This window comes from Aythya fuligula, chromosome 7, assembly GCF_009819795.1.
Source record: "Aythya fuligula isolate bAytFul2 chromosome 7, bAytFul2.pri, whole genome shotgun sequence".
In the NCBI taxonomy this organism is placed as follows: domain Eukaryota; kingdom Metazoa; phylum Chordata; class Aves; order Anseriformes; family Anatidae; genus Aythya; species Aythya fuligula.
Genome location: NC_045565.1, coordinates 37519588 through 37546477, shown reverse-complemented (window position 1 = coordinate 37546477; position 26890 = coordinate 37519588). Strand labels below are relative to the sequence as shown.

General features: G+C 39.2%; 1 protein-coding gene across 3 annotated transcripts in view; it reads right to left on the bottom strand.

Annotated features, from left to right (window-relative positions):
• The window catches only part of INPP5A (inositol polyphosphate-5-phosphatase A), a 240465-nt gene that overhangs the window by 76531 nt on the left and 137044 nt on the right, over positions 1 to 26890 (bottom strand). For all 3 annotated transcript variants that reach the window (XM_032191089.1, XM_032191091.1, XM_032191090.1), the window contains exons 7-8: positions 22538 to 22590; positions 14581 to 14700 (exon numbers count right to left, since the gene is read on the bottom strand). In XM_032191089.1, coding sequence (XP_032046980.1) covers positions 14581 to 14700; positions 22538 to 22590 — 173 coding nt within the window. The remainder of the gene's footprint in view (positions 1 to 14580; positions 14701 to 22537; positions 22591 to 26890) is intronic.

The following is a 26890-nucleotide window of genomic DNA, read 5'->3' as shown; positions in this document are numbered from 1 at the left end:
ATAACATCCAGCATTAGGGGGATTTGGATAGAACTTGTGCACTGTACTGTGAAAAACAGTTTCACCAGGACCAAGGATGCACAAAGAAGGTGTTAGGACTGGAGCAAGAACTGAAAAAAAAAAAGTTCCATTCCTTGTTTCTGCATTCTAAGCCACAAATATATAGCTGATAAAGTGTAAAAGTAAATGAGAACTCAAAAGACTATATTTGCTTTTTTAAGAAAGAGCACTTGCAAATGAAGTAGGAAGGCTTCAAAATCTATGCTATTTACTTTGTTATTCGTTGCTAAAACAATACCCTTGCTTTAACCATGAATCAAATAATCCTTTAAAAATGTTGCCATGAATCAGTCAATGGAGTGATAAATTTGAATCATATAAAAAGAAAGCAGCCAACCTATGTCACCAGCACTAATTTAATGCTTTTATTGGGAGTACCTAGCGCTATTTCTTTTATCTTGTACTTGCTGACTATTAGATTATCCAGAAGGGCTTCAATGTTCTCGAAGACTCTATACATTCCTGTACAACTCTTCTAAATAGCTTGTAATAAAATAGGTGGCTTTTAGTTAAAAATTTCATAACTTATGAGAACCAACAAGTACTTAACTTTTGTCAACTAACTGTGCTGTTTATTGTGACCATACCAGGCTGTTAAGAGATTATAGGCAATCATGACATACCCAACACAAATAATACAGAAAACTTTTCAAACAGACTACGAGTCTTCCCTTACAGAAAGATGTCTTTCCTCTGTAATGGCTTGAAGAACATTTTTGCTATTCTAATCCTTTGTTCTTGCTGCAGAAAGTATTGCTTATGAAAAAAGTTTATTTGCATATATAACATGAAAACCAAAACCAAAACCAAAAACTTCTGTGCAATTTAGAAATCAAAATAACAAATAGAATATGGTAAATACAGACCACCGGAAAAAATTCCCACCTATGACAGGATTTATTGCTGACCGCCTTAAACTCTAAAGTGTGCAAAAATAAATGCCATAGATTATTTCTCTTCTACTAGTTCCAAATACACAGTGCTTAAAATTGCATAGGAAATCATAGAATATCCTGAGTTGGAAGGGACCCTTAAGGATCATCAAGTCCAACTCTTGACACCGCACAGGTCTACCCAAAAGTTCAGACCATGTGCCTAAGTTCACAGTCCAATCTCTTCTTAAATTCAGACAGGCTCGGTGCAGTGACCACTTCCCTGGGGAGCCTGTTCCAGTGTGCAACCACCCTCTCTGTGAAGAACCCCCTCCTGATGTCAAGCCTAAATTTCCCCTGCCTCAGCTTAACCCTGTTCCCACGGGTCCTGTCACTGGTGTTCCTTGATAATATCATCAGATGAGCATTTCCTCACACTTGGAACACATTACCTTAACTATTTTGCTTATTTCCAACTAATTCTACATTTTTAAGTCATGGTGCAACACTGAAAGTCTTTTGGACTGCTTGGACTATTCTCTGGTTCTTTTTAAAATTTGTTGTATTTTCAGAAGAGACAAGCAATCCACAGATGGTTTCTAAATCAGTGATGAATAGCTTTTTAGACATGACACAAGAATAAAACATTCAAGCAATTGTAACTTTCAAGTAACGTTTCCAGTCAAAGTCACATGCTTAAACATTTTGATGTCTCAGATCCATGGTTCACTCTGTTTATAAGGAAGGAGTAAACTTCACTGGTAAGGGTAGAAATTAATGTGAAATTACTATAGCAATTTGTTTGCTGAAAAATAAATGTTTAACTTTTTTTTTTTTTCTTTTTCTTTTTTTTTTGTGGTCCAATAACTGCAGTTTGTCTTACACTGGCTATCAGCAACTACATTACAAAGCCAGAAAGGTTACTGGTGCTACACTGGACATGTAGTCATTCTGTTCTCAGTAGGACTTCTAGGAAAGCTACCTACTACTGAGCAGTGCTTTGTAGCCCAGCAGCCCCCTCACACATTTTCCAAAAGATCTCTGACAAAACCTGTTATTTCGGATGTACCAGGAGAATTATGAGAAAATGCTCAAACCATCTGAGCGATGAAGCTTAACAGCTTCAGTTTGAGCTAAATTGCCTGTAGTGATCACACCTCCCAGTTCAGACCACAGACCCATGCAATTGGCAAACCTAAAAAAAGTCAAACAAATGCCACAGTAAAAGCAAATGGATTTGGTCTTAGAACCCAGTATATGTCAAGTTACTTCAATGAAAGGGTGTACCTCTAAGTCTGGGTGACAGTATCAACTAAAAGGACTGTGAAGGTTAAGTTGATTCAAAGCTCTTTATGAGGATATCATATTCTTATCAAGACTCAAATAAATAAGAGGTAGAGGTTCCTCTTCTTCCTGATACTCCTGGAGATCTGGGACTAGTTATTAAATTTATTCTCTACATGAAATACCTAAATGAATCTGTTAGTGTGATCTTAAAATGAACAGTTCCATGTTATTGGAATCATTGAAATCCTTCTGTAATTTAGTTTTGCCATTTTGAAGTACTCACAGTCACTGCAAATAAAGATACTTTATGAAATGTACCCTCTTCTGTAAAAGTGATATGGTGTACTGTATGCATGTTTCACAACATTGAAATTCAGGCAGAAAATACTAGGGCAAGCAGAAACAGCATAGACTTATACTTCCTTTCCTACTTATCCCCCTCCCATACTGGCACCAGAAAGGAGAAGACAAGGGAGCATCTAAATATCAGCAATTTGATCATGGAAGAGAGCAGCTGAACATGATTCACTGTGACAAGAGGCACTGTGATTTGGCTAAACCATTTCTCAGGGCACTTTGTAAGGAGGATCAGCAGCATTATTCCTTTAATAGCCATGTCTAATGCAATAGCCAGCTGGGTTTTGTCCCAGACCAAGGTATCAGCATCAGGTCAGAAGGTAACATTCTGTTTACACGATTATTTCCTAAAGCACTTATCTTCTCCACGGTGTGAAAGTTGACTTTTCTGTTTGTAAGGGGGCCTAAAGAATTGAGGGAATGGGAAAAATTAGCTACACTGAGCTGGAGCTGAATGGCATTAAGTGGGAGGTCTGAGAAAGGCTGTGGCGGCACTCAGCAGGACACCTTATTAGCCGCGTCATCGCAGTTCATTCAGGCAAGCCATACCAGTGTCACCAGCGTTCCCACACAAAGACAAAGTTCTTCACACAGTCTATAAACATGCTTCCCTGGCCAATTCATCCTGACTTGACACCACTGAAAAGAAGGGCTTGAGGGTTCTTTTCTTTTTTTTTTTTTTTTTTTAAAAAAAAAAGCAAAACACAACAATAACATAACAAAACAAAACAAAAAAACTCGCAGCTCTGCCAAGCAGGCTGAATGGAGGAGAAGGAGGGACACTGTCACGTTGTTTGGGAAGAAACAATCCAAAGGTCAACCCATATTTTATTCAGTGAGCACATTTATGTAATAACTAAATGCGTTTAAGCTAAATACTAACTCGTATGAAAGCTTCCGTATCTCTCATACAACTTATGAGGTAAGAAGTTATCCTTTTGCAATCTCTATATTTTGGCATATTATTCATTCAGAAGGATTAAAGACATGAAAGCTGCTTTTACAGGGAAAATGTGATTGCCTATATATAGTGCCCTTTCCTAACTAAAGGATGATAAAAATCACAAACAGCTATGTACACGACAGCTCAGTCTAGCTGCAGCAATCATTTCTCAGGTTAAACTGCTCATATTGTTAACCGTTAATCTAAGCACAGCTCTGGACCAATGGTTATTTTGATCCAAATTCAGTAAAATCCATACTGGCATACCTGAGCCTCTTCCTGAGACAGTAAAACCTTTCCATGCTTCAGCTGATGGATGGGTGCAGTGCCCAGGGACTGCCAGGAGCCTGGCACCGTGGGGCTGCCCACAGGCTCACTGGGGAGCATGGATGCCACTTGGCCTGTGCCCCTCCGTGGAGCCCTGCACCTGGCTGAGGGCATGCACAGCTTGCATGGCAAGCAAGGATCTTACCCCAGAGGAGAACGTTTAGAACGGGATAAAATAAAAGCAGAAAGTGACCTGACTGTCCCGTTGGTGGAAGCTAAGAGGTAGTATGAAAGCAGCAGGAGAACTATGGATAAGAAGGTTACATGCACTTTCTTTTACGTAGATCTACAGTGCCAGAGGTAATAACAACTCCTGCAGTGACTTCTGGTGGAAAGGCCTGGAACGACGACAGTGAAAATTGTCTTCTACAACACCGCCGTGTTGACACTGAAGATCAAGAGACTGGAAATGTTAGGTTTTGGCTACAACAAAAAAAGGCACAGGATTGCTACTTGGTCTGTCAGATTTCTGTCATTCCTATCCTTGTTACTTTTTCCATTTAAGTTTTGGACATAAAGTTCAGATTGCACATCCACACCTCGAGAAGTGGCCTGGGGAGATTCTCAGTAAACAATCGCAACCTCTCCACCAAAAGCTTTAGAGAGAACTTTGAAAGACAGGACCTTGTCAGCTCTTCTGAGCATTGCTTCCCTTCTGCAGTACAGTCAGCACTCAGCTTGCATCACCTTGCATTCCCAGGTACGTATTGAGAGACGAATTCCAGAAAAAAACATAATTTCCTGAATAAAAGTTACCTGGGTAATGTGTAAGTGTGCCTCAAAAGACAGGAAGCAAGTGACTTCATTGGCATGCCTAAGGTGTTGTAGCACTGTCATTAGAAAGATAAACTTTATCATATTTTTGTGCCCTGTTCTTTCGGATATAATGGCTCAAACCTATTAATAACACCAAAACATCTCAAAAGGTCAAGCAGCATACAGCAAGATGAAGGGAATTGTCAAGAAGCTTAGGCAATCATCTTAGCACTCAAGGCATTTGCCAGGGCTGTTTAACTAATATGTGATGTTCACTTTTAATTTCAATATAGTGCCATTTGGGCAAAAATGCTGTATTTTTTAATTAATTACAATGTCAGCATCTATTAAGATTAAAAGAAAGACCACATCAATAATAAATACTTAATCCAAAGAAAGGATTACAAGAAGAGCAATAAAAATCAATTTTTAGAGCTGGAAAATTGTGACTTTTTCCTCACTTGACTGGTATTTTCATTATATTGATAAAACCATGATCTTACCTGACACTGACATTCGCCTAATGAAATAGCAGCCATGTATAATGATGTAAGTACTTGTCAATTTTGCTACAGGAAAATACAATACTACGGCACTGGCGTTCCATTACAAAGAAATTTTCTCATTCTCCAACTGATGTAAAAGAAAACAACAAGAAAAAAACAGAAACCACATGTCTTTTTGAATCTTTTATCATGGAAGACTAAAATTCTTACACATAACTTCTGAATCCCCTCAGTGTTGGTAACACGTGGTCATAAGCAGACAGCAGATAACTGCCATGTCTTCATCTGCGTAAAGACTGACACACAGCAATTCTTGTTTACAGTTCTGCACAGCTTGGATGTGGTAGAGTAAAACAAACCCTGTGTTCACTTAGTGTTAAAAGTGCTAATGGCAAGCCTTAAAATAACTAGGATCCACGGCAATAGCATACTGATCCTCTAACTCTTTAAAATCTGGGAAAAGTATTTTTTATGATAACTCTAGAAAAATTCCAAAGACAGGCACTGTACCTCTGAGACAGTTCACCAGTGGGAACAGTGGCAGAATAATTACGAAATCTTGGAAGATTTGTACCTTGCCATACCCTCCCAAGACTGGCCACAGGTGCCTTTCCCTGTCCAGCCTCCGGGGGATGGCTACATGGGTAGAGGGGGCAGCAGAAGGTGACAGGACGCCAGCCATATCACACCACTGGGCATTGCTAGCAACTGAAACCAACATGTTCTCATCGGCTTGCCTGCGGAGCCAACTAGGCTCAGACAGAGTGTGAATCAAAAATAAAAACAACCCTGCTCTTGAAAAGCCTAATACAAATTATTAGAAACACAGAAAGTCTTCACTTGCAAAGGACTCAGAAATGCTCAATGTAAAAAAAAAAAAAAAAGCTAACAAGTAACAAATTTTACATACTTAATTATTAGCTTGGGCATTTAATCCTTTGAAAATCACACTACAGTGGACTACTTAGTTAAAGGAAAAAAACAAAGGGTGACATGACAGAAATATTTGAAGTGCTAAAGAGAAGGAAAAATCCTCTCTTTCAAAAGATTGAAAAATCAGAGCTGCTAGCATTTGGCCAAGGAAAATTCTGGTGGATACAGAGATTGCAGGACCAATCCTTCTTTGCAGTAAGAAACTGAAACATCTTAACTGCAACTTAAACCATACACTGATGGAAGAAATGTAAAGAGGCTTTCATTAAATGTGAAGCAGTTACTGCAGTTACCTGCCAGTTCATGAAGAACTTCTGCAAAGTCCACCTACAGGTAGTTCAGCACTTGTACAGACACACAGACAAGCAGCTAAAAATGCTGCAACTTGCATATGGTTATTTACCTGTAAAACATAATCTGTATCTTTCCAGAACACAGCACACAAAAGAAAACAACCATTCTCCTACAGTGATCCTACCTTCCCTATGGGAGTAAAAACGATGAAAGATGGTTATTCACTTAGTGCCCATAGACTCAAATGGTAGCAGAATGGAGCTCTTTCAACCATTTCTTCGTTTTATAACTATCAGCTCATAGCATCATTTTACAGTGAGCATTCAGTGGCTTGTAAATAAAATCACAATAGCAATTTATTTTCATTTCTCTGCAAATGAATAAAAATTGGATCAACAGCCCATATAGATTCTTTTTAATTAAATCATAGCTATCCTGGAAGATTATATGACTATACGATAGAACATTTCAAAAGGCACAAACCACAATGAATGCTGATGTGAGTGTCACCTTTAGCTAGACACTAATGACTGCTCTTTATCTAGCCTCCAAATCTCTAAGGAACAAATTACAGTAAAAAGAGAAAAATAATCCAATGGGAATGTGACATGCCCTGCAATTCTTATATAAAGGCACTTTCAGAGAAAAATCAAACTGGCCACAAGTTATTTTCAGCCACTGCTTCAGGTTTCTTTTTTAAGAGTTTTTCTCTTTTCTCTTCAATTGTCTCTGTTTAATTACACAAATTATCTTTTCATACTACATCCAGTCTAGTCTGTAGTTACATCAGTTGTATTCTGCTAGAGAGACGGGGTACACAGCTGAGGCAGCTCCAGGAGAACCTATTAATGGAAAACAGGTACAAAGGAGCAAAACCCTTACAAAAGATGAGGTGAAGTCTTAAGAGTCCTCACAAGCAGACTTGGCAAATCCTTTACTGCAATCCACAGCATTAGACAGTGAGTTTGTCTTTGTGAAAACTATTGTAAAGAAAAACCAACACAACAAACAAACAAAAACAACACACGCACACACAAACAACAACAACAACAACGAAACAACAAAACAAAACAAAACAAAAAAACTCCAGGAAGTTTCAGTGCTTTATATTTTTAACATCTCTTCTGAAAGAGACACAATTCTGCTCACATTAGGTAGGCAAATTGAAGTGTGACTTAGCATATCCACACATTTTTTTGCTTAAGTGACATGTTTCTAGAAGTTACTAAAGTTCTGGATTTTGGATTGCTAATTTTCCAATTAGATCTTTGCTTGAAAACCAGTTTCTGCTTTTACAGGTTTATGTTTGACATGAGAGAAAAAAAGAGATCTTTTATTTACAATATGAATAACAAACACCAGAAAGGCTTGTTATAATAGTCTTGATAATCTAAACCCCTGGACCTGTTCAGTTATTAAGAGAAAAAAAAAAAAGCCCCAAACACAGAAAATAACTGAATGAAGGTAAACTTGCCGACTAGGACTATCAAAAATCATCATTCATGTAGTGTATAAATGTTTAGCATGTCCTTAAAATTATAACCATGTGTATTTTTTGTTACAATGCATACAAGTAGAAAATCATTTCTCTGCTAAAAATATAACCTAAATCAAATTCAAAAGTTGTTTGTGTAAACACGAAGGACATGAGTTAATTTTTTGACAACCACATCAAACAAGTAAAAGTTTGAGCCAATAGAAAAAAAAAAAAAAGCAAGGAAAAAGTGTCTTCGACTTTATTTGACAGGCTGAAAGTAACAAGATAATTTTGCTGGATTTGCTCTTTAACGAGCATATTATACAAACACGTTAATTTTGAGAGCACTTAACCTTACTTTAAGGGGGGGATGATTAAATATTAATGAGATGAGCCTCAGGGTGTTTAATGAAAAGCTGTCTTTCCGAATGTGATCTAGGGTTTTAAACCTTTGTTAGACGACATTTGGATAGAAGGTTTATTTGCCCTGGGAGTGCATTCTTTCTGAATACATAAAAAAAATCACTAAATGTTTGAAGACACATGATTACAGAGAGTTTTCACTTGACATTAAAATCACTGTTGAAAAAAAAAAGAAAAAAAAAAAAGCAGGCTACTCCTAGAATCTTCTCAAATGACCCAGATCTTTAGAGTGAAGTTTTCCTTTGCCTAGAAACTAAGTGGCTTTTCTTTTGCTCATTCAGCTGCTAGTTCTGGGAAAAGCCCAAAAAGAAACATTTAGATTGGAGGGGTCTTTGAGAAGATGTGACAGTTGACTGATGAGCATCCATAAAATGACAAAGAATAGTTGTGTGGAGACGGTGCATCACATCGCCTCTCCCTGGGAAACTAATTGCTCTGAATTGTTAATAGTAACATTATTTTTCTGGCAATCATTTCTTCTGAATACCCAAAATGAGCATGAAACAGCTCCTTTGACCGGACATAAAAGTTAAATGTCCCAATGTTGATCAAATTAACTTCAGCTATGTGACAATGGACTATATTTGTGAGAAAATAATGAAGGGCACAAAGGGGAGCTTTATGCCAAGATTTCACAGTTGTAATGTAAAAATGTTTCTGTTGAACTAGGCCAGGGAACATTTCAATAGGAAAACAGAAGAGCACTGTCACTTTCTTAAAAAAAAAAAAAAAAAAAAAAAGGAAAAAAAAAAGAAAAAAAAATGAAAGAAAAACATTCATTTTATGGATCTGAATGCTCTAGATAATTTCAGGAAGTTTAAATGGCTGGCACAACAAAAATGACAGTTATCAGGCTAATATCTGACATTCTTATTCTTAACATACTATTTTCTAATACTTTTAAAGGACCCTATCCTATGGTTTCTACTCAATTTGTAAATTTAGCAGACATTTTTCCCTAGCAAGGATCTAAAGTATATGACTAATACAGCAATATACACATGCACAAGCATTAATTACAGGAGATGTATGGAAGTCTGAAGTAAAACATAAAATAATTTCCTTTTTTAATCTCTTATATAGCTTGAACTTTCCACCTTTAGAAAATAAAAAGATGCAAGTATGATGCAAATAGGGATAACGGTACATGTGAATTAACCAAAATGGGTCTAGAAGAATTTCTTTTTGTCTTAGAAAATACACTACTGGTGTTCTATATTCTGATTTATAAAGCAACTTCAGATTTGACTGCATTTGTATCTGGAACAATATAATTGACTTCTGGGAATTTAGGTTGGGTTTACATTAGCATCGACTCATTACAGAGACCAATTTTATACATATACACTGTGTATGTATTTGTAAATAAACAAATATTTGCTCATCACTGATGTAATTCTAGCTCTCTTAAAGAATCTATTTATCACCATATTTTCTTCACATTTGCTAAGTGGCAAATGATTAAAACAATCTGGCCCAGCATACACCAGCTAGTTGTCTTTAAAAACATTCTCCTTGCTGTATTATTCATTTTCTAATTTCAAAAAAGCTAATTTTAAAGGTAAATCACTTCATAACACCATTGCGAGATTAAACCTTTCTATTCTCTAAATATGTTATTACGTTTATTAATAGATTCACTCAAGTGGAAACTTCTAAAGACAACTTTAAAACATTCACTCTGCACCTATTCCCTTTTGTCTTTTTTTTTTTTTTTTTTTTCTCCTCTAACACTTCCCCTTCTCAGTAATTTAGATATACTGAGATGCTTCATGCTTATGTGGTAAAACCTTGTGTTAAAATAATTTTGGGAAACCAACTTCTCTGATTTTAATAGTTAAGGTAATTTATCCAAGCTGTATTTGCAAACTTTCTTGTTTTTTGTGTTTCAAAGTCCTGTGATAGCTTTTACCTTACATGAAAAGGCTGTACTTAATTCATGTTTATGAAGATGCAGAGTTAACAGAACCTAGCTTTCACTTACTCCCACAGTGACCTAAATCAACTGTGAGAAGGTGTTTTTGCTTCATTCAGTGAAGGTTTAGCTCATTAAACTGTTTTCCTTCTCAGCATTGTTCTCTGGGTTTGAACTGCATTTCTGTTAAATGCTCTTTAGCAGTTTAAAGGCTTTAAAGGAAAAGACTTATCAGTCTGTTTTTAACAGCACTAAATCTGCATTATTAGTTCATGCAGATAAGGGGATTTAAAAGCTCAGCTTGAAACCTCTCTCTTCAATATTTATCTGACACTGCATAGCTCCAGTAGCTCAGCTGGAAATGTAGATCTATGAAGCTTTAAAAAGAGATTAAAGCCAAGAAAAGAAGTACTTTTCCCCCTATAGACGTTCTCACTTTCCCTTTTCCTACTGTCTGAAGGAGTGATGGCAGACAATGGTCAAAGATGGTTCCCAAAACCCTCTGAATGGGGACACTGTTGGTGGTAGCATGCATTCAAAGTGAGCTTCAGTGTATTGTCCTCCCCAATCAGCAGATCAGAATAGAGTTTGCTGGTGGCTGCCAAAAGGTTAGCAATGCCGATGAAAGGGGTTTCCCATTATTCACTGCTCTTACAGAACTCCCCTTTTGTGCGAGTCAGCCCATCATTTCACTATGGAGGTCCGGATCTGCGGCTGGCTGCTCTCTCAAAATGAACAATTCATCTGAATGCAAACTCACAGTACTAGTGTGCAACCTAAAATTGAAGGTTTTCTTTTCTAAGGACAGGGGAGTTGGGGCAGTTTTTGGCAGTGTCACATTTTAGTGATATACCATCATGACATCTTTGACCCACAGCTGACACTAATACTACAGTCGTATTACCTTACCCCTGCCAGGGCATCGTGGGAGGTCCAAAGCCAAAATTAGCTAATGAAGCACACTGTATGCTGTAAACAAGTGTACAATATATAATGCAAGAGGTTTATACAGGTTTGCTAAAGTTCCCTAGTGCAAAGCATACGAAAAGGAGAGGAGACCAATGGAGATTAAAAAAAAAAAGAAAAAAAAAAGGCCTTTTTCACACTGATGTATGTAACAGAACACACAAATCTCCCAAACTACTGGAAGTAGAACCTGAACTAACTGTGGCTTTGTCCTCTAAATAAAAGATCTTTTACTGTAATCTACTGCTTGCCGCCTATTTACAAACCTTCCAAGAGCCTAGTGTTTTCTGATGATTTGAACAGCTTTTACCTGTGGTATCACAGAAAAACGGATACAGGACCAGACATACTGGATTATTCCTCTTCATCCTTTTATTATCCCCCCAAAGTGAAAATAAATGTCTATTTTTGGAGAAATTCATATTTAGCCCTCTGCTGGGGTACACAGGAAAAGCACATATATAGTGGGAAAAAAACAGTATCTTTTGTTTAAGTATCATCCTAAGACAAGACTTCTAGAAAGAAGTAAACCTTTAGATAGAAAGTGATTGCAAAGGTATTTATACCCCATACTACATTTCAGAATGTTTTTTTCAGTGAAAATTTGGATAGTGAATCCAAGATTCACAGAATGGTTGAGGTAGGAAGGGACCCCTGAAGGTCATCTGGTCCAACTCCTGCTTCAGCACGGACATCCAGAGAGGGTTGCCCAGGTTTGTGCCCAGGCAGCTTTTGAGTCTCCTCCTTGGGGAGGAGGCTCCACATCCTCTCTGGGCAGCCTGTGCAAGAGTGCTGTCATCTGCACAGCACAGAAATTTCCTGCTGTTTAGATGACACCTCTTGTGCTCCAGTTTGTGCCCATTGCCTCTTGTCTTGGCACTGGGAACCACTGAAAAGAGCCAGGCTGTGTCCTCTTTGCACCCTCCTTTCAGGTATTTATAGACACTGACAAGATTCCCCTAAGCCTCCTCTTCTCCAGGCTGAACAATGACAACATTGCATACACAAAGACATTTTTCAGTGCATAACTTTGGTTCAGGAGCAGCCTTAATTTCTAGGCTGCTGCAAGAGACAGCCAGAAGAGTAAACTGTAACTTGTTGGTGAGGAGCCCTCTCTGGGGAGATGCTGCATGTACTGCATGCAGGGAAGGTTACAGGCAAACGTGAGAAGGAAGAGACACATGGAGCACGTCAACATGTCCCTCATCTCAGCCCGCTTGGCCACAGTCTGAGGTTGAGCAACAACTCTCACCTGCTCTCCTCCCCTCTGCTAACCTGAAATGTGTGGGGCTGGGAGGCATGGCTGTGCTTCGGGGATGGGCGGCAGCAGCCCTGCTGCTCCCTCAGGCCTGGCCTCGGGTTGCTGTCGGTGGCTGGCCACAGCCTGCAGCACCTCGGCCGGGCCAGCCCCGCCATGCAGGGGGAGCCAGGGGTTGTGGAAGTCCCTGGAAAAAACATGGGGGAAGTGGCCGTGCAGGGGCTCTCAGTGCCATGGAGGCAGGCACCGGGCTTGTTCGGGCAAGGGCCATGGGGCTGGGGTGCAGGCGGTAGCTGCCTGGGGACAACAGGGAACGGGGCTTCATGGGATGAGCAGCAAGTGCGCACAACGCCAAGCTGTCGGAGCAAGGGTTCCACGTACCAACTAGCACATCCTGAAGTCTCAGTGCAGACAAACTAGCATGTAATAGTTTTCACCCTTATTGATCCAAATCCCTATGTTCAGTGCAGTCAGCAAATTAGCATGTGCTGGAAGCTATTGCTTGCTTTGTTATCCTCAGAGCACGTAATATTTTTAAATCTCATGTTAAAATGCAACATTTTTCCTCATGTAAATACATCTGTAAAAGGAGATACACTGGGGTGATGATGCAAAATCTAAGAGAAGGGAGACAGGTATACTGCCAAGGCACGATGATGAGAGGGTGGTACACAATTTCCAAAGATGCCACAAACCATTCAGATGTACTTAAAGAAAATTAAATGCTTAGATACAAGGAGTGCATTTAAAAAAATACACAAACTGCTCTGCCTTTATCTTTCCCAGCCTATGTGGTTTGTTTTAAGCATCATTTTATGCCACAGATACACACGGCAGCATGTGCTATAAGTATGCCATGGCTTCTTTAAAGTTCCATTTCTCAGACAAACAGGAGGTCAAGCAGTATCTTGGAAGAGAAATACCTGCTTATATTACCAATACGTGTATGCCCATGCAGAAATCATTTTTTCTCTCTCAAGGAAAGTGGTCTTTATTTCTGACTTTATAACTGCTAAATAGGGCAGCTGTAAATTTTGGGGTATTTTTGGGACCACCGAATACGCCGTCCTCTGTATTGTACCACCCATCATATGAATCAAATCTGTAACACTCTTATAGACCGTGATGTTATTAATAACAATGATGACTGCATACAAATGCTGTTTTGTCACTTTAAAAAGATTAGCTGCCTGCTGCACTGAGCCGGTACTGAGACTGAAACACCACAGGGTTTAATGTTGAGGGGGACCGAGCCTGTGATGCTGGAAGAGCTGGATTTGTTCAGTTTACAGAAAAGAAGTCTACGGGAGGATTTTGTTGCTGGCTTTATCTATTTGATGGTTACAGAAGAGACAGACCCAGACTCTCCTCAGCAACGTACACCAAAAGATAAGGGGCAACGAACACAAATGGCATTGAAGGAAATTCTGACTGAGTTAGGGAAAACAAAGACACAAAAAAGGTGGTCAAACACAGAAATGAGTGGCCTGAAGAGAGTGTAAATCACTGTATGTGGACATATTCAAAGCTCAGCTGGGTAAGCCTTGCACAACCTGATTGGATGTTGAAGTCAGTACTGTTCTGAACAGGATGGACAAAAGATGCCCAGAGGTCCCTTCCAACCACAGCTGTTAGGATTGTAGAATCAAAGAATATCCCAAGTTGGAAGGGATCCACAAGGATCTCTGAGTCCAACTCCTTGCTCAACACAGGACCACCTGAAAATCAGACCATATGTCTGAGAGCATTGTCCAAACACTTGTTGAGCTCCAGCAACTTGATGCTGTGACCACTTTCTTGGGGAGCCTGTTCCAGTGCCTGACCACCCTCTCAGTGAAGAGAGTCCTCCTAATATCGAATCTTATTCTATTATTCCTTAACTGAAAACACAAATGACAGCTTTATTAGACTCAATGTAGACTAAAAAGAAACTAAGCTAACATATTATAAAAATAAATCTACTTTCTTCTTCACAACTTTTGGTGACTTCAGAAGGATTATCCAAACTCAGTAATTTATGTTAAAAGAGTAAGTATTATAAAATGATCTGTAATTGGTACTGTGTAGAAAATTCTTATAAAGACTGACCATTTTCAGTTCACAGAATAAAAATCTCTACATTTCTGAGTGTGCCTTTTGAAACATATTTTATAAACTGCTTATGAACAAAGAAGATTGAGAGAGGCTAGTAAAGGCTAATACATACCTATCAAGTACATAGCCAAGAGCCTTATGCCGTATTCCTGAGTAAACGGATGGGCTTGTTTCCCAAGCAATTAAATTGGAAGCATCATGGAAAAGATGAATGTTTACCAAGTCAAAGGCACTATGACAAAAAAAAAAAAGGAAAAAAATAAAATGACTCAGGGTAAAAGAAAAAAAACATTTATTACATTCACCAAAGCATTCAACATGATAACACTTTTTATATTCTCTCTACTGTTACCTTAATATTTACTCTCACTGACTGTGCAAATTAAGCTATCATCACCAGAAAATTGTCATTGAACTTATGCTAAGTCATAAACAGGTAAGACTGAATCAAGGCTTCTCTTAAAACATGTATAATATGAAAATGAAAAGCTATTCAACTGTTACAATCCATATAAATTAAGCAGTACTTTCTCACTAAAATGATTAAAGACGAAAATTGCATGTGTAAACAAACAACTTCATGATTAGAAGTGGTAGCTAAACACCTAGCAGAACTGTGAATTTTTAATTAACAAAATGAAGAGCTACTGACTGCATAGTTTTACTGACATTAAAAGATAAATCATACAACTGTAACTTTTTCTCTGTCCCTGCATGGAGAATGCCACGATAATAGTGGTCAATCTGCACACAAATTCCAGTTAGGAAAAGGACACTAGGATGTCCATCTCAGACTGTGCTTGCAGGATGAGGATCTGGCCTCGGAAAACCTGTAAAAATTGTAAAATTTTACTGCTTTGCTTTTTAACCTGAAAGACATGAGTATTAACTCATCCTTTGCTACTCTGCAGTGAGTCCCTTCACCTGCCTGTGGGCTGGCTTAGCCAGAAGCCCATGGCATTGCCATCCTGTACCAGCTACGGGTAGCATGTTCTGGGAGGAAACAGACCAGACTGGGAAACACTGCCTGGGCTTTGGGAGCCCCTGTCCTCCAGGAGGAACAAGTGGGAGTTGAGGACTGCTGTTACCATGCCCAGCATCTGCCTTGTGGGATGGCCAAAATCTGACAGAGGAGATTTCTGAATAGAAGCATGTTCCTTCTAGGGAAGATCTATGGATTTGGGGTTGGGTGGGGGAAAAGGAGAAATAAGGGTATTAGTGAATGAAACCAACTTCCCGTGAAACAGAAATACCTTTCTTTGCCCCTCTGCATAAAAGATAAATGACTTCCTCTGATCACTATGTGTCCACTCTGTTTTCCTGTCCACTTGTGACAGATATTTGTAACTACATATCCAGTATTACAGACTAAGTTCTTTGAGACACGGACTGGAATTTGCTGTAAGACTGCACAACACTTGGCTGATTTTGGCTGATAATGGCCTTACAACATACCTGTATGAAACTTTTTTATTATTATTATTTATTTCATTGTTTCATACACTCCCACTTTTCACTGTGGCAGAAAATCTTCACATAGGAGTTTGCTGTTATAACTATGACCACACAGAGGAATTTATGATTTTTACTACATTAATCACATACTAAGTGTCACTTCTAGAGGGCTAACAGTCACTTGGAAGGCAAGCTGTCTTTCTGAACTTTGGTTTTCCACTGCTCACTGAAAGGATCCACCTGAGTGGCAAACAGGAAGCTATCCAGCTGTTATGTTCAAGCTGGCATTCAGCTCTACTTTTGCCCTTCTGTGTTCTAGAGACCTGGTCTGTATTATTAAAAAACTACACCTTCTCACTGCTTTGCGATTAAGATCTTTTGGTGATTGACCACAGTGAGTCACAATGAAACCAAAAAACCTTGAATACTCTGCCCACAGATGAAGCAACAACAATCTCAGCCTTCCTCTCCCCATAGAACACCTGTGCCCCCCAGACAAACCACCCACAAAACAAACTAGTATAAGCAAAAATTCCTGCATCCTGCATTGGTTCCTACAAAGCTCCCAAGAACAGTTACAGAATAGTACTGGCTATGTTATGTTTTGGAAGGGAGGCCTCTCTAGCACTTTGGAAATGTGGCATGCCCTGTCAGCTCCTACATGCAAAATACTGTGATGTGCTGAAATTTTGCTTAGTGTTTAAAAAAATAAAGTTTGGGTATGAACGCTGGTTCATACCATCTGAGGTCATGAACGCTGATGGTAATTATTGCAGTAGCATGTGTCTGAGAAGTGTGGGCTATTTCCTGAATACAACTGAATAGATTCCTTTAAACATGTTTTAAACTATAGAGAAACTGAAATTACATGCCAGAGACATAAGTCTATCCTAGAGGACTGCTATAAGAAACTAGACTTTTTAGAATAGAACAGAACTGAACAGAACAGTACAGTTCAATGGAACCTACAAAGACCATCAAGTCCAACTGCCTGACCACTTCAGGAAGAACCAAAAATTAAAGCATGTTAATGAGGGCATTATTCAAATGCCTCTTGAACACTGATGGGCATGGGTCATCAACCACTTTGATAGGAAGCCTGTTCCAGTGTTTGACCGCTTTCATGATAAAGAAATTTTTCCCAATGTCAGTGAACCTCCGCCTGTGCCTTTTAAAATGCTTTATTCTCATATTCACAAAAAAGGCTGATAAAATTTGGTTGTAGCTGGTCAAAAGTAGCCAGCACTTAGATCAGAAAAAAAGTTATGGGAAGAATGGAGGCAAAATGAAACTGCCATTGCTCTGTTTGAGAATTCAGCATGGGGGTAAACAGGAACAGAAATGGCAAACGTACCTCATTTACAAAAAAGAGTTTGCAGCCTGCCACCAAGAACATGGGAATGGATTTTGTCAGCTAGCAGTGTCCAGCAGAACCCCCCTGCTGCACAGGGAAATACCCCAGATAACGATGGAGTGAGGAATTGTACTTGGACATAGCAGTTAATGGCAGTCAAATCAACAAAGGTATGATAAAGGCACACTGGTCACCAAGCAGCTGGCATACAGGCTTCTTCCAAAGATATTCTTGGTGGTTTTTGTTTGTTTGTTTGTTTGTTTTCTGTTTGTTTGTGTGTTGTTTTTTTTTTTTTTTTCTTGTCTATGGGCAACAGTGTATCTTGCTGAATGAACTCATGGTTATGCTAAAGTAGTCCTACTAACCTTTGTATTTAGATATAATTAGTCCATAACTACAAAACATGATTTGGAGATGATGGCTGGAGATGTTCATTCTTGTCTGCCTGACAAACGAACAAAAAGAATTCCTGTGCGATGGGAAAAACCTCGTGTCACAGGTGAAGGTTCCTCTAACCCATCACCATCTGTCCAAAACCACTTGTTCTTACAATTTGCTATTGAAGGACCTTCCATCTACAATTTACCTGTCCTGTCCTAATTTATTTTTCATCATATTGTCTGTTTTCCTGCAAATGACACTGATTTCCATCTGCCATCTCCACAGGGGAGACAGACAACAACTAGTCTCCTAGATGTGGCAAGCTCAATTTTTTCAACTCCGACTCAAATACTTTCACCACTCTGGACTCTACTGTTCTTTTTCCAACTTACTTAATGCACAGCACTCAAAACAAGACAGAATACTCTATCGAAGGGCTTGGTGGAGCTGAATTAAATAATAACCATACCTTCACCCATTCATGCCCTTCCCTTGATGTATCTTGTAACACATCTCAGAAAGAACTACATTCAATTTCTGTTCCCTTAATCTATTTCTACTGTATGGATAATCTGTCAGTTATTCCCAATATTGTATCAGTGCTTTTGAATTCTCCTTTCAAAGAGCAATGTTTTACACCTCCCTGAATTTAAGCTTGCAATCCTACTTTATCTAAAACTTGAAAACAACTTTGATTGCTGATTCTGACCTCTGATGTACTTGCAGATGTTCTTCTCAGATTGGTGCCATACCTACATTTGATAACTGCATTCTCTACTCCATCATCATTAGCAAACATAAACTGTACATGTAAATCTGTACTTAGACTGTAATGTATGCAGGGTGCTATCTTGTACTCATTAATACAGTAGGACTAAGAACTATTGGAATAGAAATCAACTAAAAATAATAATAAAACCCCAAACTGATTATATTCAAAATAGTTTAAAAAATGAAGTGTTCTATCTTTTTCTTGAAATAAAATCTCAGAGTGCCCCATAAATTCCTGTTAGAGAATTTCTTAGCTCCTTGTTTACTCTAAAGATAAGATAATGAAGAATAATGGATGTGAAAAATCTGGACCCACAGAGGACCTCAACTGGGGCATATCACCAAATCGAAAAGAAGGAAAAAGAGGACATTTTTTCTGAAATATTTCAAGGTCACCTCTGTTTTTGGCATGAGGTACACTCTATAATGATGTTTTCCCAGGAAGGGAAAGTTAATAGCTTCTATTCAAGGATTCACAAGGAAGCATTTACAAATCCCTTGGATATATTTTAATTCAACTATTAGCACACAGAGATGTATAGATCAAAAGTCACAATTATGAAAACAGCCAGAACTTTGCTCACCTCAAATATAAATGAAAAAAATACTTTGTTATATGAATCATTTATTTATTTTATATGTATATGCGTATAGACAGGGTCTAAACACTTATACCACAAATAGACATATTATACACTGAGATCTAATAAGGTTTACTTTCTAAACCCATATATTTTCCATAATATTTCACTTTCATTCTCCAGCAATTGTTCACAGTAACTTGCCTCTTTAACTTATCCTCAGAAACGTTTGAGATACTGTTGGATCATGTGGATCATCATCATAGACTATTCCATACAGGAAACTACCAACATAGCTCACCTCATTATAGATGAGAAAAATCCCCACTCTTAATTTGCAACATACCCTTGTGAAAAGTAAGCATAGTATGTTTTCTGATCTGAACATCTAGCTACACACTGCTCCTTCCAAGAACTACCCCTTTGCAGTATCAATCCACAAGTAAACATTTCTTTTAAAGCTATCTCTGAAGAGATTTTTTCCCTCATAAAGGCCTAGAATTAAATTCAAAACCTTTTTTTTTTTTTTTCCTTAAAAATAGGAAATCCAAGAAGATAGGAGAGATATATCTGAGAGAAAACTCCCATGATATAAGACAACAGGCCAGAATAGCAAATTGTGCCAACATGGCTTCACTGAGGGCAGATTATGCTTGACAAATCTGGTGGCCTTCTATGATGGGGTTACAGCACTGGTGGATAGGGGAAGAGCAACTGACATTGTTGACCTAGACTTCAGCAAAGAATTTGGCACTGTCTCTCATGATATCCCACTGTCTCTAAACTGGAGAGACACAGATGTGATGGATGGATGACTTGGTGGGTAAGGAATTGGCTGGATGCTTGCACTCAAAGAATTGTGGTCAATGGCTCAATGTCCAAGTGGAGATCAGTAATGAGTGGTGTTCCTCATGGATCATTACTGGTATGGGCACTATTTAACATCTGTGTCAGTGACATGCACTATGGGATCAAGTGCACCCTGAGCAAGTTTGCCAATGACACCAAGCTTTGTGATACCGTCAACATGCTGGAGGGGAGGGATGCCATCCAGAGGGACCTGGAGAGGCTTGAGAGGTGGGTCTGTGTGAACCTCATGAGGTTCAGCAAGGACAAGGTCAACGTCCCAAGCACAAATATGAGCTAGGCAGAGAGGTATTGAGAGCAGCCCTGAGGAGAAGGACCTTGGGATGTTGGTTGACAAGAAGCTCAACATGAGCTGGCAATGTGCACTTGCAGCCCAGAAAGCCAAGCATATTCAGGGCTGCATCAAAAGAAGTGTGGCCATCAGTGTGAGGGAGGTGATTGTCCCCCTCTGCTCCGCTCTCATGAGACCCCACCTGGAGCCTTGCATTCAGCTCTGGGGACCCCAGCACAAGAAGGACATGAACCTACTAGAACGAGCCCAGAGGAGAGCCACAAAGATGATCAAGGGGCTGGAGCACCTACAAAGACAGGCTAAGACAGCTGGGTTTGGTCAGCCTGAAGAGAAGGATCTGGGGAGCCCTCACAGAAGCCTTCCTGTACCTAGAGGGGGCCTACAGGAAAGCTGGGGGGGACTTTTTGTCAAGGAGTGTGGCGATAGGACAAGGGGAAATGTCTTTAAACTAAAAGAGGGGAGATTTAGATTAGATGTCAGGAAGAAATTCTTTCCTATGAGGGTGGTGAGGCACTGGAAGAGGCTGCACAAAGAAGCTGTGGGTGCCCCATCTCTCTGGCAGTGCCCAAGGCCAGGCTGGGGGGGATTTGGACAACCTGGTCTAGTGAAAAGTGTCTGTGCCCATGGCAGGGGGTTGGAATTAGATGATCTTTAAGGTCCCTTCCAACCCAAACCATTCTATGATTTTATGATTTTTATTGACTCTGCAATGCTACCTACTTCTGCAGATCTTTACGGGTAGAGTCACATGCTATGTCATATGGATCCAGAAAAATTAACAAGAACCTAAATTACTGAATAGCTGCCTGCCTGGTTTCTGAGTCAAAACAAATTTTATAAAGGGAGAAAATTTGCTGCTCTTTCATTTTTCACAATTTGTTTGCCTAGTGTAATGAACATGCTTATGCAAACAAGCAAGAACACTAATAATCACTCAGATGTCAAGCTGTATGAACATTTATCAGATTTTAAGATCAAACTTGTGGTTTTAAAACATGAAATGACTACAGGAAGAATGTAAAACTGTTGTACAGTCACACGTTTTACAGTTGCTATAACAAAAATAAGCAATAAAGACCAAAACTGTGACTAAATGGTAAAAAGGTATGGTCAGATTTCCATGTGGGGCTAGAGAAATCTGAACTATCTGTGGATTTATTGAACTCTCCTTGTATTAAGACAAGGAAAATATTCAAGCTCTCTCATATATAATGTTTTGTACGATGAACTTCTCCATCTGACATATACTATTACTACTATTGTTATTAAATACAGAATACAAAATACAATCTGAATTTTCAAACGCATTAAATATCTTCGGTTATGAAAAACTCCTCTTGTCAATACTGGTTGGTACTGCTTCTTCCTAAGTCTTCTAACATACAACATCATAATGATGTTCAACATTTATATTCATACAGTTGTCTGCTGCCCTCAACCCTCTTTAAGGTTTGTTTAGGCTGATAGATAATTCTAAGAGCAAAAACCATTTGTTTCTTCCACAGATTTTCACAGCATATCTTACATGTGACTCCGTATTCATAACAGACAGGTTACACTCTACCTGTTTGATGAGTCACTTCCTAAGCACTGAATGAGCACAAAGATGAAAAGTGTACTACCAGCTCTCTGCTGCCCCTTCATCAAACCTGGTTAGAGAGTGGTGGGCTGCCAGGTGCTTTACTTTGCTCTGGGATGAAAATAAGCAAGCTCACAGAGAACAGGACCATGCCTTAGATTTAAAATGGGAATCCTGACCTGAATATGAGAGATAAAAAGTTTTGTTCCAGTAAAAATAATATAGTAAGAACTGGTGTAACAGTGCTGCATTCCTTAATGGTAGGGTCCCTCCACCTACTTCAGTGGAAATTTGATGGGGCCTTAAATGGCCAGCTTAAAGACTTCACAAAGAACAACATTTTTTTTCTCACAAATCCAAGAAGTGTGGGCTGCATTCACCCAGGACCAGTGTCTGACCTGTGCAATGTGCTGTAGACCCCTGGCTGTATCAGGTGTGATGAGAGGGGAGGGGAGGGGAGGGGAGGGGAGGGGTTGGGGAATGCGTTTAGGTGGCACACTGTGACTCCATACCTGTCTCCTTAGTCACATACACCAGACCTTTTTGATTATGCTTGATCAAGAGATTGCTTATGACCTGAATTATCCCGTGTTAATTGCACATACCTACGAATATTCAAATCACATCTTGTCGTGCATCATTATGACTTATTGAGTGTTATGTGCTCAATAAACTCAAGTAACTGCTTTGGAACTAATCAATTCTTTATGTATATGAATACCTTCTCCATAATAGTTGCTAATAAAAATACACTTAATACACATCATCAGAAATAAAGATGCAACGTACCAATCAGTAATACACCACCTTGTTCGAATGAAACCTTTTCTGGACCACTTGCACTGAAAAAGAAGCAAATAAGAATCAGTCATCTTAAGCAAAGGATTACTGTGAAAGTGAAATGTACTTACACAGAGAAGCAAGTAAAACAAAGTTCATCATACAACATAACTAAAAAGCACTACACACTGACTGAAGAAGCTTGAAAACATACATCATCTCCTGGAATTACTTACATTTTTGGTTCTGAAATACAGTTATAAACTTATGTGTAAAATTAATATAAGCCCTGGTAGTTGTTTAGATAACCAATTAGGATAGCTTTTTATACTTATGTTTGTCCTAAAACAACAAATTCTTACTGCCTATGCATAAATGTCTTGTCTCCTTTGTAATTTTACCTGACCTGTAAAACGTCGTCAGAGATTTACATTAAATTAAAATGAATGAGATGTGCTAGAAAGCTATTTCTCCTGCTGAGCCAACCCACCTAATATTTCTATAAAAGTTAAAGGGAATTTAAATAATGGTAAAACATTACATTTATCAAAACTGTAACACTTGCGAGAAAGCCACACATCAGCTCTCGCCAATATACCATACCTCTGGTACAGCAAAAGGATTTTTTCAGCACCACTCCTAAACTGCTGCCATGAATTACAACATCCCACAAAAAGACATGATTCTGCATCCTTTTTATTCACCAACAATGAATGTGAGGCTAGGTAAACCTTCACTGGTAACGACTGCTGTCCCAGACAGGCCTAAATAATGATGCCAATGATTCTGTAGCAAAAGACTGCAACCACTTATTACTAATAAAACATCAGCCACAGCAATGTGTTTCCCACAGTTAGGAGCATCACTCCCTAAGCCTCTCCTAATGCACTGCCTATAGTCTTCAGAGACTCGCCAGATGTATTTATCTGTCTCACTGTGAATAGACAGTCCTTATGAAATGTCAAGGTCCAAAATCCTCCCAAGACGGTGAACTACCTTGTAAAATCTAAATGGACTGTTCTCTAATCACCTTTCAGATAACAGTTACGTATCTTCCACCTCTTCCTCCCCTCGTTAGGCACAAACAAAGTAACAACAAAAAACCTCCTTCATTTCTGCAACTGCAATCAAGACCAACCAGACATAAAACTCCTTTGCCAGGGCCCCTTTTCCATGAGGATTCTCCCTAGATTCACAATATGCTTACAAAGATATAAGAATGTTTATTTTACTGAGTAAATGACTTATTCTTGAAAGCTTGAATGTGAAAACCATTTATATACAGTTCTTCTCTTCTATTCAAACCCAGAAAAATGTGCAAAATTATCTGTAAATGACAGCATATTTCATTGACCACACTCAACTTTAGAGCTTATAATTTTGTAAAAAAAAAAAAAAAAAAAAAAAAAAAAAAGTTACCTGCATGCTACAAAACTAAGAAGTAAACAACTGTCTACAAAATTCGAGAGCATATCTTTATCCAAATTTATGTATTATAACTTTGGGAAACCTGATATTAGTATTTGTTACTTCAGGTGGTAACTACAGAACCACCTTTCCTGCAGATTTGTATGACCTTCCCACATGGACTTCTACAGCCAAATTTTACTGTGAGAGCTGCAGGAAAAACTGCAGCTTGGCTGCTTACCTGAGGTCTTGGCTGTGCTGACCCCACTGAAGGAGGGTCCAAGGCTCTTCCTGAATGAGTTTTATCAGCTTTGGATTACTATAGCAATGGACAGCACAAGAAAATGGTCCTCTTGACACTGCTGAGTCCAAGACCAGTGGCTAACAACAAAGTCCTTTATCCAGTGAACCAAAATTTGTATTTGATACCATAGAGACAAAATGAACTTTCTGTTCTTGACTTATGTCTGTACTTGGTTAACTTTCAGTGTGATCACAGGACATATATAAGACGGAAAAGAATAAATTAAAAAATATTCTGCCAAATGAAAGAATTTCCTACAGACAAAAAGAGAAAAATTTTATAAACAGAGATTGTACAGAATAAATGGTCTTCACCTCTGAGCCCATGTGAAGTTCATCCCTTGTGCCACCATGCAGATCACCACCTGGTGACTGCTGGCAGCTGACTGCATCAGTTCTGCAACTCCACACAAGGTTGAAATAGGTGTTTTTGATGAGACCAGTTGTGATAACCCCAGATTGCAAAAATCTCATATTTTTGATTTTTTTAATAAAATTGTTCATCTCCCTGTCCATGACCTCCCTGGAAAGAACTCCAGAATGTCAAGACATGTTTTCTTCCACTTTCTTTAGAGACTTCATCTTTTCTTATGCCTTCCTTTTCCAAGCATATTCATTTATTAGCATTACAGAAGGTGAAGGTACAACTGAAGCATTGTAGTAAAGAAAGAAAACCATATATATAGTTTCTGGTCAGAAACAGAAAAAGAAATCATATGGCTTGGGATACATATCTTTAGCATTACTTAAAAAATATGTATTGTATTATATTGTATTTAGGGAGGAAACCCCAACAGTTCACTATTCTAAAATCTAGTCAATGGATACATTCAAAGATGAAATAATTAATCTAAATCTCTATTATTTTCCCTTAAGAGGTCCCAATTTTTAATTTTTCTTAAACTGCAGCTCCTGAAAAAAACTCTGTGGTAGCTACGAATAATTATCTAATTTATTTTAAATGTTTTCTGTGGTTCTTGCAGTCACTGGTCAATTTGAAAGGTAGGCTGGAGGGATAATACCAATTCTTCCTGACAGCTCAGCCTTCACATCTGAACTACAAATCCCATAACCCAATAAGGTCCCTTCCATTCAGGGTTGCTGTGATGACCATGGCAATACTGTTACAAGTTGAGAGTTGGCAAAATGTCAACATTTTTTTCAAAATGAAAACACTCAAAAAAGTTAAATGCTAAAAGCATCCAACATTGCACTAAACATAATCTCACTGGAAAAGGGGCTTCTGTCATCTCATTCCTAAAAGTAACTGTATCAAACTCCTAATTACTGAAAAATAATACATTGAACTTAAAATCAAATAGTCCAAGCCTATAATGTGGTCCAAGACAATGCTTTAAATTGAGCTGTCATTTTTCATTTGCTGTTTTCCTCTTTGGCAACACAATAGGTACTTCAAAAGATGTAAAAGAGAAACAGGGCCAATTATATTAGGTTGCTTAGAGCTATATCCAGTCGGGTTTTGAGCATCCCCAAGGACACTGATTCCAAAACCCACCTGGGCCTGCCTCTCTTCTACTGTTTATCTGTTTAACCTTATGGTGTGGTGTCTCCCCCTACCCCCCCACCCCCCGTTTAGTCAGATTTTCCCCTGCTGCAAGTGCTGACCACTGCCCCTTGTGCTTCTGCTGTACACCACCTAGAAGAGCCTGGCTGCACCCCTCAAAAGCCAGCAGCTGGCCACAGCAGCCAGCGCCATGGTACGCCTTACCACCCTCTACTTGCAGCACAGACCAGCTCTCTCATCCTCCTCCAGCATCCCCCAGTTTAGCCCCAACCAGCTCGGTGCCTCTGCTGTGCTTGCTCCAGTTTGCCCCCATCTGTCTGGTCCAGGGGTTCCCAAAAACAAAACACTGGAGACATGATGCCAAATAGAGGGGAAGAGTCCCTTCCTGGGACCTAATGTAACTAGGATATTGTTGTCATTTCTTGCAGCCAAAGCACAGTGCTGGGTCATGTACTTCCTGTGCAACAAGATCCTGGTCCTTTTCTGTTTTCTGGACAGTCACCTCCAGCCTGTACTGCTTTACAGGTTATTCCATCCCTTTAGGGGATACTTGGCATCGACCTTTGCCAAACATACCCATCAAATGACTTCTTCAGCCTGTTGAGGTCCCTCTGAACAGCAACCCTGCCCTCTACCGCCTTTATTGCTACCCCAACTTGACATCATCTGCAGTTGAGCATTTGTTCCATCCTACTGTCCAAACTGTTAACACAGATGTTGAGTAGTAATGACCCCAGAATCAGCCTGAGGAACACCACCAGCAACTAGCCACCAGCTGCACCACAGATCATCACTCTGAGGCTGGTTGATGGCCAACTTCCCAGTCATCTTGTAGTCCGCCTACTCCAGACACATTTCACCAGTTTGGCTTCAAGGGTACTATGGGAAACTGTATCAGAAGCCTTGCTCGTGTTAGTGTAAACAACATTCGGGGCATTCCCTTATGTCCACGCAACTGGTCACCTAGAAAGGTTTGCTCCATCATCTTCCCACATTTGAGGTCAAGCTGGCTGCCTGGGACTCCTTTTTGCCCTTTTTGAAAACAGCGGTGACATTCATGTTTTCCCAGCCCTCAAGAAGCTCTCCTTTTTCCAATAGCAAAGAAAGGCCTCACAACGACATCAGCC